Here is a 12,946-nt window from a genome sequence, read left to right on the forward strand (position 1 = left end):
TCCTAAAGTGTACGGGTGGTCCTGCAGTCTACTCACATGTTGCAGATTTACTGCCTACACAGGGTGGTGGCACTACAGCAGCTCGGGAACAGAGACAGCGTGTAGTTTATCTCGATAGTCAGTACTCACTGCAGCTCGGGGAGTCCTTTGAAAGGGCTGCTACACTTCCTGATTCTCACTTTGAAAAAAAACTTCAAAGCTCAAAATGGATAAATGCCACAGTAATGACAGTCATCAGGTGTTCTGGATGGGTGTTCTAACACAAATTGTTTGAAAGGAACCGGGTGATAGGGAAGGTTGAGGTCAGTCATTTCTTAGGTGTGAAATCAGTTCTGAATTTTTCCTAGTGGTTTTCTTGTCGCTAGATCACATAATGCTACTGGGCTAGTTTGTAAACTTAGAACTTTTTTCTTTCAATCTGGGATGCATGTACACAAATACACGTACACAAACACTCACAAACCTACTGAACTGCTTAGGATATGTTAACACAAAGCACTGGGCCACAGACAGTACGCATTCCAGGTTCAATGGGCCACACGTTTAGAGTGAATTAAGATGCTGTGACAGGATCACAGTAGCTTAGGGAGGAAGGTTAAAAGGCAGTCATCTGCACAAGGCAGTAAGAAAATGTGAAAAATCTGTGCTTATGCCTTTGCCTGGTGTTAACCCCTAGGGGTGCTGGGTAAGAAAGCCACAGCTGGGTAGCCGACGCCAGAGAAATCCACATGCACGTTTTGCTAAAAACGCAAAGTTCCTGAGTGATACTTGGGCACTGTTCTTCTGGCGAGGTTCACTATTAATGTTGAGAAACTATAAATAGAAAGAGAAAGAGCAGTGTGAAATTTCTGGCAAATAAAGCGCTAGAGTTGTTGATCAGATCAGAGTAACGTGACTAGGTGTGCTGACGCCCGCCTTGTCGTAACGGAAGGAACCAATAACGCATCGAGGCGAGGGGGAGGGGTACTCACTGTAGACGTCCAGCCGGGCCGTGCAGGACACGATCCCGGCCTCGTTCTTGGCCGACACCGTGTACCAGCCAGCATCGTCCTTGGTGGCTCCCTGGATGAGTAGACACACGTAGCCGTAGTTGTCCTGGTGCAGGCTGCAAAAGACAGACATGGCCATAGGGCTCGAAATGTTTCAGGACACGAAGCATCGCTTCTCATTAGCTCATGAGAAACAGAACTGTGCAAGCAGCGGATAACAGGGTCCTCCTAATTCTGCAGAGGCCGCCAGCCCGTGACAGCTAATGAGAGAGCGGAGAGGCCGGGAGGCTGAAGGAAGCCGAGCACTTAATTCCCAGGGGGAGCATCTGCCCCCGCAAAGCACTGCCTGCGTTAGGCGGGGAGCCGCTGCACCACACAGCAGGGCAGCCGCCTCCGCAAAGCGCAGGCGTGCGGGGGCAGGGGCTGGCCCGGGGGTGGCGCACACAGGCACGTGCTGTGCACCTTCCTTTGGGACCATCAGGACCCCTGCGGGTGGGGGGCGGCCCCGTGGGCTCTCACCTCACGCGGTCCGTGCTGTGAGTGAGCGACTCGTTTTCCTTCTTCCAAAATATCTGCGGCGGCGGCACCCCGGACACCCGGCATTCCAGCCGAACCGGGTACCCGTCTGCCACCCCCGTGTTCTGCAGCTTCTCGAGGAACACGGGGGGCTTGTGCGCTTCCTTAGCTGCAAAGACACGAGACGGATTACCTACCCGTGACGGGCGCAAAAGGTACCACAAAAGAACGCAGGTGCTTTCAGCAATCCCGCTCAACCTTGCTGACGTCGTTTTCCCCTTCAGGTGGCAGGATGCTTGTCCTCTCTCCAAGTTATCCCTCCTCCACCAAGAGCGGTTCCTACCCTTCATTCCACGCCTTTCTCTCCTCAGTTCAAGTCCGACAGGCCCGCACCTGCTCCCCAGAGCGCCTGCCTGCGTGCTCTCGCGGCGGGGGGCGGGACCTCCGTCAGGCTGGTGACTGATGAGGGTCCCTGCCTCAGCCCACCGCTGCCATCTAGCGGCGCTGATCCCCTAGATTCCCGCCCTGCTGGCCGAGACACTGAGATTTCTAGGTCCTGGCTTAAGAGAGACATACCACAGGCTACAAAGGGGGAAACGAGGAGAGGCAGCTTTAACTAGTTACCTCAACACTAGGAACGTACATTCTATACAAGTTCCAATTTGTATTTCTTTGAAGAAAGCTATGAAAACGACGACTATTACCCAGTCTGGACAAATCAGAACTGTTAGTAACACTCTCAGTGTTCCCTTGGATCTGCGGTGGGAACAGTCCCAGAAGAAGAGGAAGCCTCAGCTACCATCATCCTAGCTGCCAACAATGAGTCTGACGGTGCGGCCTTCTGCACTCCCTCCTCTGTGACAAATAACAGCAAAGCAAAGGTGAACGTTCTACCTGAAAGTTTTAAAAACCTAAGGCCCTCTATGACCTCGAATTATGTAGAGGGTTAATTTTTATTGGACCTTTTGTGGTTACTTGACCTGGGCCACTCTGGGAAGAGACCTCACTCGGTGCTCTTCCTGGGTCCCAGTTTTCAAAAGAGCATAACTGTGTGAGACGGGCCTTTAGGTCGCAGCGACCCTCCACAGTAGGCATCACAGCTACCTCTGGAGCTTGGCTAGGCAGGCTCGTGGGGACGCAGAGCTTCACAGGATTTCGTCCTTGTGCCACGACTTAGTCCTTCAACTCTGAGCATCATGGCCCCCTTTTCCCTTTGGGGACACTCAGCTGCAGAGACGGACCTGCCAGAGGACACAGCCAGAAAACGAGAGCTGGGCTGGGAGCCGAGCCCCGACTTCCTCCGGAAGTGCCGACGGGGACACCTCCGGCGTGGGGACAGGTACGGTCGGCGGGGGGACCCCAACAGTTGAGTTTTGAGGAGGGCGGGCTGGAGGAAGGAGTGAAACTGAAGCGGGTCTGACACACAGGCTGCACGCTGCCCATGTTTTTGTGCGAACACGTCTGGGTGTTTGTCGTCACGAAAATCCCTAGCCCGGACTGTAGCCGGGCCGCCCGCTGCGTCCTCGCTGCTGCTGTCTCCCCCAGGAGCTCGAAGGCTCCCGGCCCCAGAGGGGCACTGCAGCCTGGCCCCTAGGAAAGTCACTTCCTCTCTCCTAATTCCCACTGGCTGACTGCCTCATGGGGCTGCCGTGAGGACCAACTGAGCGCTTTGCATGCAGTGGTGAGAAATAAACGCTCCGTTCTGCTTTTTTCAGATGAGCACGGAGAACAGGCTCTCTATTCATGCTCAGCTCCTAGGACACTAAACCTTTCCATAGACTCATTTCCCATACCTAAGGGTAAAACTTTATTCTGGTAGGTAAATTTCGTAAAGATACACAGTCAATTAAAAAGCAAACCTGAGTTTAATCTGTCTATGACATGGGGCGTAGATCACAGCGTTTCAAAGGTCTGAATTCTGAAGTCCCTGCACATGACTTCAAAGGCTAGGTCTACGTGGAGAACGTGCTGCACGAGCACGTTCTCCCACGTCGTCTGGCTCCTGGAGGCCAGGCTGCCGCTGCCTTTCCCGTGCGACACTGGGGGCCCAGAAGGGGAATGGCCCGGAAAAACTGCTCAAACCCTCTTCTCTGGCTGCCAGGCTGACGGGGGAAGGGAAGAAAAATAACCATGGCTACAGCGAAGAAAAAGTGATGTTTCTGACTTGCCAGGTCTTAACACGTTGATGATAATGGTCTATTTTTTTCAGCGATTTGATGTACTTTCCACATGGGTTAGTTTGTTTCTACATCTGACGCTCACCCTGGGAGAGGTTCCCGGGACTTACCTGCGACCACGAGTTCCAGGCTGAAGGAGTTATGTCCAGCCCGGTTGGTGGCCATGCACGTGTAGACACCGGCGTCCCGGGCCGTGACGGGCTCGATGATCAGAGAGTGCACCCCGTTCTCTCGCACCAGCATCTTGTGGGTGCTGTCCTGGCGGATGGGCTTGCCGTCCAGCAGCCAGCTGAGATCGGGGGTTGGCAGCCCACTGACCTAAACCGGGAAGAAATGCGAATGAATTCCTCTGCTACGGAAACAGCGAAGTCACGAACACCTAAGACACCAGCACAGACTCCTCCTTCAGGACAACATGAGGCTCTCAGCATCAGGTCACGTTTCTTACTCACTTATTTATTTATTTTTGGCTGCGTTGGGTCTTTGTTGTGGTGCGCGGGCTTCTCAGTGCGATGGCTTCTCTTGTTGCGGAGCACGGGCTCTAGGCGCATGGGCTTCAGTAGTTATGGCACGTGGGCTCAGTAGTTATGGCTCGTGGGCTCTAGAGCACAGGCTCAGTAGTTGTGGTGCACGGGCTTAGTTGCTCCGTGGCATGTGGGATCTTCCTGGACCAGGGCTCGAACCCGTGTCCCCTGCATTGGTGGGCGGATTCTTAACCACTGCACCACCACCAGGGAAGCCCACATTTCTCTTTTGCTTAAAATCTTTGAATAGCTTCTCGGCACACACGGGCTCACTTCTAAACATTTCTTAGAGCAACCCAGAGAAAAGTGAGATGGGGACTAAAAACGTTCGCCATCGTCCTTCCTCACCCAGGTTATAGATGCTGAGGGTGATGTCAGCCCAGGGCTCTGAGCCCTTCCAACCATGACAAGGACGCACACTCAGCTCGCACGGCGCACGACAAAGCCTCTCATCAAGGCTGCTGTAGCTGCGGAGACGTTAGTTAATGCAGCCAAGACACAGGGCTGTTATTATTTTATAATCCTTGAAAGTAATAGGAGACATACGAAATGACCCAGAAAGCAACTCAACAAATTAGCCTCACGACGGAAACGTTAAAAAAAAACCCACCACTCTCCAGACCACGACAGTCGTGCTGACCAGAGGTCAGACAAAAGCACGGTTAATGGCTAATAGCATGGTGTGCAGTGAGGGGAGGGTGGCCACCGTCTGTCAGCTCTTTACTCTAGGGCCCTGCATTCTGAACGGGAAGAAAAGCACCAGTAAGGAAGGCCCTTTCACCCCTACCCCAAATGTACCAGTGGGAAATCACATACGGAAAGATGTCAGTGGGACTGCAAACCAATTCTTTTGAGAATCAGCCAGAGAACTCACAAACTGCACTCGTGCTGTGTGATGCTCACGTATACTGCCCCCAGGATGCCTCACCCCCCCCCCCCCCAACAGACACACACAGCAGAGGCCCAGGGATTTACACAAAACAATTAAATCACTGGCTAAAAGCGGGCCAGGCTCTGCAGCCTCCCATCCGTCCACCTGCTGCCCCGGCGCTCCACGCCTGCTCTACCTGTCGGGCCAGCACAGGTGCATGGAGGAAGGGGGTGGGCTTTCTCGCCTGGGGCTGCACACCTGGCCCTCCTGGCTGGTCAGGTACCGGCGAGGCCGCAGCAGGTTTAGGAGGGAGACGCCGCACGCACTCTGGGCCCACCTGGGCCAGAGCTGCGCGGCCGGGCAGAGGGGAAGGCCGAGTCCTCTCCCTCTGAGGCCAGCAAGGCGAGCCTGACCTCAGGAACTGGGTCACTGTAAGCGGGCCCCAGCCTGGACAGGTGGGCGGCTCTGGCCGCCGTGGGAACAGGGGGAAGCAGAGGAGTTTACTCCCGGAGGCCGAGAGCCGGCCGGGGCAGTCAGTGTCCGGGGAGCGAGTCGGGGGCCCAGCAGCTGCCTTAGCGACTGGCCTGTTCCCATGATTCTTCTTTCCCTCTTAAAGCGTAAATACACTGGAAAAGATTTTCCACATTTGTCCAGGTCTGATCATAACAGTAAAATCAACAGATTACCTTTTGTTTCCAATATTCTTTTAAAGGCAGGCATTTCAAGGACAGCTGTGTCACTCGCAGAAAATAAAGTGCTATGATTTCTTTCTTAAATGTGATCAAAAGTAGAGCCAACAGTATTGTGAACCTCCATGTAGCCATCACCTACATTCACTCTCTTTTGTAATTTTTCATATTTTAAAAATAGACCGCAAACTTTATACTTGCTACTTTATGAAGTATCATTCTAAAAGAACAGATTTTTCTTACATAGTCACAGTTCCCATTTTATACATAAAGTTAAAATTAATAGTAATCCCTTGGTATCATCTAATTTTCTCAAAGAAAATTTCCCCTGTGGACTCAAATGTCATTTTACGGGTGGTCTGTATGAATTCTCAGTTACAGACCCCAAATAAATACACACATATAAATATATACACACTGTATATATATAAACTCAATCTGTATACTTATACTGTAAAAAGAATTATGTTGCAAACACTGCAGCTGACAAGGAATTAATCTCCAAACAATGCAGCTGACAAGGGATTAATCTCCAAAATGTACAAACAAACAGCTCATGTGGCTCAATAACAAAAAAAACAAAAAACAAACATCAAACAACAACCCAATCAAAAAATGGGCCAAAGCCCTAAACAGACATTTTTCCAAAGGAGACATACACAGGCACATGAAAAGATGCTCCACACTGCTGATTACTAGAGAAATGCACATCAAAACTACAGTGATGTATCACCTCACACCGGTCAGAATGGCCATCATCAAACAGTTTACAAACAATAAATGCTGGAGAGGGGGTGGAGAAAAGGGAACCCTCCTGCGCTGTTGGTGGGAATGTAAACTGATACAGCCACTATGGAGAACAGTATGGAGGTTCAGATAACAGATAACAGATAACCAACAAGAACCTACTGTATTGACCACAGGGAACTCTGCTCAACATTCTGTAATAATCTAAATGGGAAAAGAACTTGGAAAAAGAATAGATACATGCATATACATAACTGAAAAAGGATACATGCATATGCATAACTGAATCACTGCTGTACACCTGAAACTAACAACACAGTTAATCAACTATAGTTCAATATAAAATAAAAATTAAAAAAATTACACTGGAGGGACTTCCCTGGTGGTGCAGTAGTTAAGAACCCACCTGCCAATGCAGGGGACACCGGTTTGATCCCTAGTCTGGGAAGATCTCACATGACACGGAGCAACTAAGCCCGTGCGCCACAACTACTGAGCCTGCGCTCTAGAGCCCGCGAGCCACAACTACTGAGCCCACGTACCACAACTACTAAGCCCACACGCCTAGGGCCTGTGCTCCAAAATGAGAAGCCACCTTAATGAGAAGCCCATGCACAGCAACGAAAACCCAATGCAGCCAAAAAATAAATTTATATTGAAAAATTATGCTGGAAAGTATTTTATACATTTTTAATACATTTCTACAAGCCCAGAGTTAACCCTCTAAGTGCCTTACATCTTGTGTTCTGCAATTCCAGAGACAACCAGCAGAGAGAGCCCAAATTACTTTTTTAAAAGCGTATTCATATTTCAGAGCTAAAATTTAAATTTAAGGTCAATAAATAATGGGGCAAAAACACAAAACAATCAAAAACTTTCAGACCAGTGATTCCTACACATTTTTGGCCTCGAGGTCCTCTGGGAAGCTGATGGCAGGTGTACCACATACAACCTCCTGTGTAATTTCAGGCCCACACACCTGATGAGACCTGCTCACCCCAGGACCTGGTTAAGAAGCCCTATTGTTGACGGAATGAAGGTGCTGCTTGGATGTCTCTTAGAAACAGGAAATGGGAGGCCTGAGATAGTAGGTGTGTGGATACAAAATTTGTATGAAAACAGAGTAAATATAAGTAAGATCAGGACAGAGAACAGATCCAACACAGTCATTACTTCAACAAAAAGGGCGACTCTGAGGGATAAAACCTCCCAGTTCACTTTCTGGAGTATGGCACACAGGGTTCTAGGTAAAGGACATATTCAACAAAAACTTAAAAATCAAGGAAAAGAATGATTTGAAATGTATGTAAATAGTATGTTCCACTCATTTTCTCTCCTCTTCTGCTAGGAAACATTTTAAAGATGTATACTTTACATAATTTCCCCAAAAGGAACTAAAGGGAAGCGGTATTGCAGGGAGAAGGGAGGCACCCAAGCCCCTCACCTTACAGTCCATCCTGCAGAGCCTGCCCTCCTGGACCGTCAGGTCCCCGGGAGCCTGCAGGAAGTGCGGTCGGAAGAATCGTTCCTGAATCGGTTCACCTTCGTCGGCACTGTCCCTGGATCTCGAACGAGACCTTCGGACGAGAGAGAAAACCAACAGATGGAAAGAAAGATGGGGGAGGGGAGGGAGAACGCCACAAAGATAGACAATATAGATAGATAGATGGAAAGAAAGATGGGGGCAGAGAGAGAGGGAGGGAGAATGCCACACAGATACACCCAGAGGGAAAGATGTGGGAGGGGAGGGAGAATGCCACAAATATAGTTAAATAGATGGAAAGAAAGATGGGGGTAGAGAGAGAGGGAGGGAGAATGCCACACAGATACACACAGAGGGAAAGATGGGGGAGGGGAAGGAGAATGCCACAAATATAGTTAAATAGATGGAAAGAAAGATGGGGGCAGAGAAAGAGGGAGGGAGAATGACACACAGATAAATACAGACAGATGGAAAGAAAGGGGGGAGGAGGAGGAAGGAGAACGACACATAAATGATAGGTAATATAAATAGACAGTAGGTATTGTCAGGTTCTTAGTTATCTCTTCTCTATAATACGTGGGGCAATAATATAATTTCCTTAGCTGCTTACCTAGCTCCTAATCCCAGGGTTCATACCATAAAGAAAGTCAGTAAAACAAAATCCTGTTTCGTTTGGAAGTGTATTATACATGTAATAATCTGCTAATTGCAGACTTCAAATAATCTGCTATCCTAACCCTTACAGCTAGCATAAATCGTGAAAGGGGAAAATGGGGAACTAACAGTAACCTATTTTTTCCTAAATAAATATGTTTAAAGCTGTATGAGAAGCAGCAGCAGCTGTTGCTCATTTATTACCAAATATTTTTCGACAGAAATCAGGACAGTTTCCACTGTGATTGTAAACTTGCAGGAAATTAAAAGTTCTTATTATTTAAAAAGAATGAATATCATTCTAATAAAAATTTCTTTTCATATTAACCAGGAAAACAAATCACATTTTAGGCAGGTTTTCTTCTGTATCCGTTAACCATGTGCCTAAAGCAGTAATTTTTATTCCTTTTTTTTGCTTTAACATAAACTTGTGCACATCTCGAGATTCTGTGCACCCTTCTTGGTTTTGAGGATGCTGCCAGAGCCGCCTTTAAGAGCAGTATGATTTAAAGTGACTGCAGGGAAGACTCAGGAGTGAGGTGTTGAAACTAACCCTGCCGGAGATCATTGGGAGGTCAGTTAAGAAACACTTCAGTAGCAGAAGTAGGAGCAAAGCAAATGAGAAATTAGTAGAATACGCTAGCAATCACCAGCCTTCACCCACCAGGTCTCATTGACGAGCACAATGCCCTTTCAGGAGTCAGTGGCCCACAAACGGCTGAAAGGCACGGAAGGCCCCGAGTGAAGCCGGAGAGAACGGACCTGCTGCAGCTGTGCTGACAGGCGCGGGGGCAGGTGATGCTGTGCGCCAAGTCCCGCCCCAAGAAGCCTGAATCAAACCTGCGAGTGCGGAGGCCGGAGCTGCCTCCCAAACGCCGGCACAAGCCCGCGTGGGGCGTGAGCCCGCCCGCTGCTGCTTGCCGTGCCCTGCTCCTCCGGTGGCCTCACTGGCATGTCCTCCCCTGTGCTAGGCCCAGGGGCCGGATGGCCCAGTCACCGGCCCCATCTGTAGCCGCGTGTGTCACGGAGAACCACAGCCCCGCTGCCCATCCTCACGTGCACTCGCTCGGGGCCATGGGGCAAGTCTGACCTACGAGGCTAGGATCTGAGACAAGCTTGTGACCTAAGCGACCGGACAAGGAACCTTCGTACACGAGCCGATCTCAGGAAACCCAGGGGGCAGCCCACATGATGCTGGTGAGGAAAGCGTGGCTAGAGCCTGGGTGCCACCGACCAGCGTGTCCGTGGTGACGTGGCTGCCGCCCGCCCACACGCAGCACGTGTCGCAGGGCGCCAGGCCCAGCCGGTACGTCCTCCACCCCGCCCCCAGCTAGAAAGGAGGCACACGCCACCACGCTTCCTGCTGTGGCCCCATCCTGTCCCCCAAGTACGTCCTCTCCTGTGGTGTCCCCGAGATGCTGGCAGCGCTGGGTTACAGTGACAGTGAGCAGCAGCGCCCGGGAAGGGACGCGAGAGATACCTTCTGCCGTGAGGCTGGCCGGCGGGCGAGCGGGGGCTGCGGCCTCTCTGGTTCACGGCCTGCACCATCAGCCGTCCCGTGCAGCTGACGCGGCCCTGCGGGGACAGAGGGGACCGACGGTTAGCGGCCAGCGCCCCAGCACCGCCCCCGTCACCGCCACGGCTGCCCTGGTCTCCACAGGGCGCTCTTCCCCGCAGACCAGCGCGCCGCACCAGCGGGACCCCAGCCTGTCTCTGAAACACGCCCCCCGGGACGTCTTGTGATGATGCCACTTTCAAGGCTACATACCTACTGCGTGGAGCTAACTCTGAAATCAAACCAGATCATTTCAGTCTTCTTTTTAGTTCTTAAATGTTCGTGGTATCCCTTCCCAAAACCGCACATTGAAAGGGCGGCCGGCATGAAAAAATAAGCGCTACGTAACAAGCATGCCTGGGGCGACAAGGAGCATGACAACTATGGGACACCCTGTCCCCATGAAGTGACAATATTTGAGCTTTTAAAACCAGGAGCAGTAAATGCCTGAGCCTATGAGGGTCACACGATAAGGACCTATTCTAACGAAAAGCTGTATTTTATAATCTTTAAATTTTTTTATTTGAAGTATAAAGTCTACAGCCACCCCACCCTGAACACACCTGATCTTGTCTGAAGTATAGTTCACTTAACAATATTATATTAGTTTCAGGTGTAAAACACAGTGAATCAATAGTTTTATAGATTATACCCCATATAAAGTTATGATAACATCTGGCTACACGCGCTGTCTTCTCCCTCAAATTTGTCAACTGGGAATCGGATAAGTGCTGTCTAGGGACACACAGCAACAGAGGGGCCAGGCGACAGGAATCAATGCCCTGCCACTTCGCCTTCTGGTCTGGACTTATCTCTCCCTACGTCCAGCAGAGCAGCAAAGCAGATGGTCTCCTCTGCTCGCTCCTTGCAGGGCCCCGGAGGACGAGCAGGAGGACACCTAAACCCTGACGATGACCGAGAGGGAGTACGCAGGGCAGGAACATGAGACGCAGACTGATTTTTCACCCTCGTCCTTGGTGAGTTCTATAGCTCCAGGCTGAAGGGAGCGCTTAGAGTCAAAGTAAAGTTGACCCCTGACCCCCACTGTCACTGCAGGTGGCCAAACAGGTGACCAAAGCAGAGGGGTTCTGTGGGTCCTGAACCGCCTTCTGAGTCCCCCCTTGAGAGGACGCTGGCGGGGACACGGAGGGGGACCCCATGGCAGGATGCAGGGAGGGGCCCTCGGGGTCTCCCCAAAGCCTGGACCTCTTCAGGCCATAGTAACCAGGAAAGGCAAAGACACAGTACCGGTGCGGACGGGAGGGTTAGGAAGGACCCAGGAGCTGTTGTAAACACACAAACTCAAGCGGTCTTGTACCGCGGGACACGCACCTTCCTCCATTGAGGCCACAAGCGCTGCCTTTCCCGAAAATGTCCAAGTATAATGAAGTATATAACTTTATGAGGGGAGTTATTTCCAACTTAGATCAACTGTATCTGAAGTTCAGGCCACACGATATGAATTCTCTCACGCTGATCTTACAAACACTTGGGATTCCCTAAAGTAGCTTGAAATCTGTACACCAATTCCATCGAACCCCTCCTGGTCTGTACTTGCTACAGAAAATCTAGATATAACTTGCTTAGAAGAGCCCGTTATAAATTACACAGCTGATGTGTCATCACGGCTGGGACACAGAAGACCCATGATTCCTTTTGGAGCTTGAGGACAAGGGATTGTATGTTTTGTTTTCACACAAATAGCTTCCATTGAACTGATGCTATGGTTTCCTTACTATCTGCTTCGCTGCTTTGGCAAATAATTTTAATTTGGAGAGATTAAAAGAGTTACGTAATCTGGGTGGATTCTTCCTTGTGGTATAAAACCCAGAGGATCCACCAAGGAAGTGAGTATTAACGAATGATGTATGTCGTTAGATAAAGATAAAAGTTAAATTCAACCTTAAACCTTGAATTTGGGGAAGCAGATAATGGTGCTAAAAAAAAAAATTCCTCTAACCTGGATTTGAGTTTTGACTTTTTTCCTAAAGCTTTGGGCAAATCCTACATTTGTTCAAGCCCACATTTCTTCTTCTGTAAAAGGTGGGGCACTATACCTCACAAGGGTGCTGCAAAGATTAAATGATATAATCCATGATGATCTTGTCATCATCACTGCTAACTCCGCCGCCACCGCTGCTGGTGCTGTGTTTCTCTGGGTCTGTGACATCAGGTGTGCACATTAAGGTGATTTTTATGGGCCCAGCAGCTTGTCTGACTCCAGTGAAATTTTCCAAGTAGGCGTATTTTGCTCGCGGTATGCTCTTACCTTGTTTGGTTCCTTCAGAGGCCTCTTTTAACCAGTGCCCCTCGGCCCCTCAGGGCTCTCAGTGCTGGGATGAGCCCCAGATGCCTGCCCTTGGCTCCTTTGCCCTGGGTTTGTAACCAGCTCTGTCCCTTACAGTGGAAAGACGAGGCAGGCGACATACCCCAGATGAGGGTCCTCACCTGTGGAACAGGACCCTGCTGGTCATCCTGCAGGGAGGGGCTCTTATGATGACTGAACGAGTTAACAGGGGTCAAGTACTTGGTGGTGTGTCTGGCACATGCTAAACGCTCAAAATGTTAAATTTTTATAGCACTGGATACAGATGTAACTATAATAACCACCAGATGGATAGGAACTGTTTCGTTCAACACCATTTTTCCCCATATGAATGGAGTTTCCTTCCTCCTTCTACCCACCCTCCCTTCCTTCTTTCCTTTTCCTTCCTCTCTTTCCTCTCTCTCTTTTTTTGGTA

The 12,946-nt window shown here is 50.0% G+C and overlaps 2 protein-coding genes across 11 annotated transcripts in view; one reads left to right on the forward strand and one right to left on the reverse strand.

Moving 5' to 3' along the window:
* CBR4 (carbonyl reductase 4) overlaps positions 1-12,946 on the forward strand; it is a 90,846-nt gene that overhangs the window by 69,103 nt on the left and 8,797 nt on the right. The window contains exon 5 of one of the 6 annotated variants that reach the window (XR_009564446.1): positions 11,077-11,182. The exons of 4 other annotated variants lie outside the window; for them this stretch is intronic. Coding sequence is in view for 1 of the 2 variants with exons in the window: in XM_060301382.1 (XP_060157365.1) it covers positions 11,077-11,114 (38 nt within the window). In the remaining variant the exon portion in view is untranslated. Of the gene's footprint in view, positions 1-11,076; positions 12,945-12,946 lie in introns of those variants that run through there. One more of the 6 variants, XM_060301382.1, reaches the window with a different exon arrangement.
* Positions 1-12,946, reverse strand: part of PALLD (palladin, cytoskeletal associated protein) — a 389,315-nt gene that overhangs the window by 2,285 nt on the left and 374,084 nt on the right. For all 5 annotated transcript variants that reach the window (XM_070045831.1, XM_060301374.2, XM_060301375.2 and 2 more), the window contains 5 exons: positions 10,131-10,225; positions 7,958-8,090; positions 3,793-4,000; positions 1,509-1,674; positions 972-1,105 (listed from right to left, as the gene is read on the reverse strand). In XM_070045831.1, the coding sequence (XP_069901932.1) occupies positions 972-1,105; positions 1,509-1,674; positions 3,793-4,000; positions 7,958-8,090; positions 10,131-10,225 (736 nt within the window). The remainder of the gene's footprint in view (positions 1-971; positions 1,106-1,508; positions 1,675-3,792; positions 4,001-7,957; positions 8,091-10,130; positions 10,226-12,946) is intronic.

This window comes from Globicephala melas, chromosome 6 (assembly GCF_963455315.2).
Source record: "Globicephala melas chromosome 6, mGloMel1.2, whole genome shotgun sequence".
NCBI lineage: Eukaryota > Metazoa > Chordata > Mammalia > Artiodactyla > Delphinidae > Globicephala > Globicephala melas.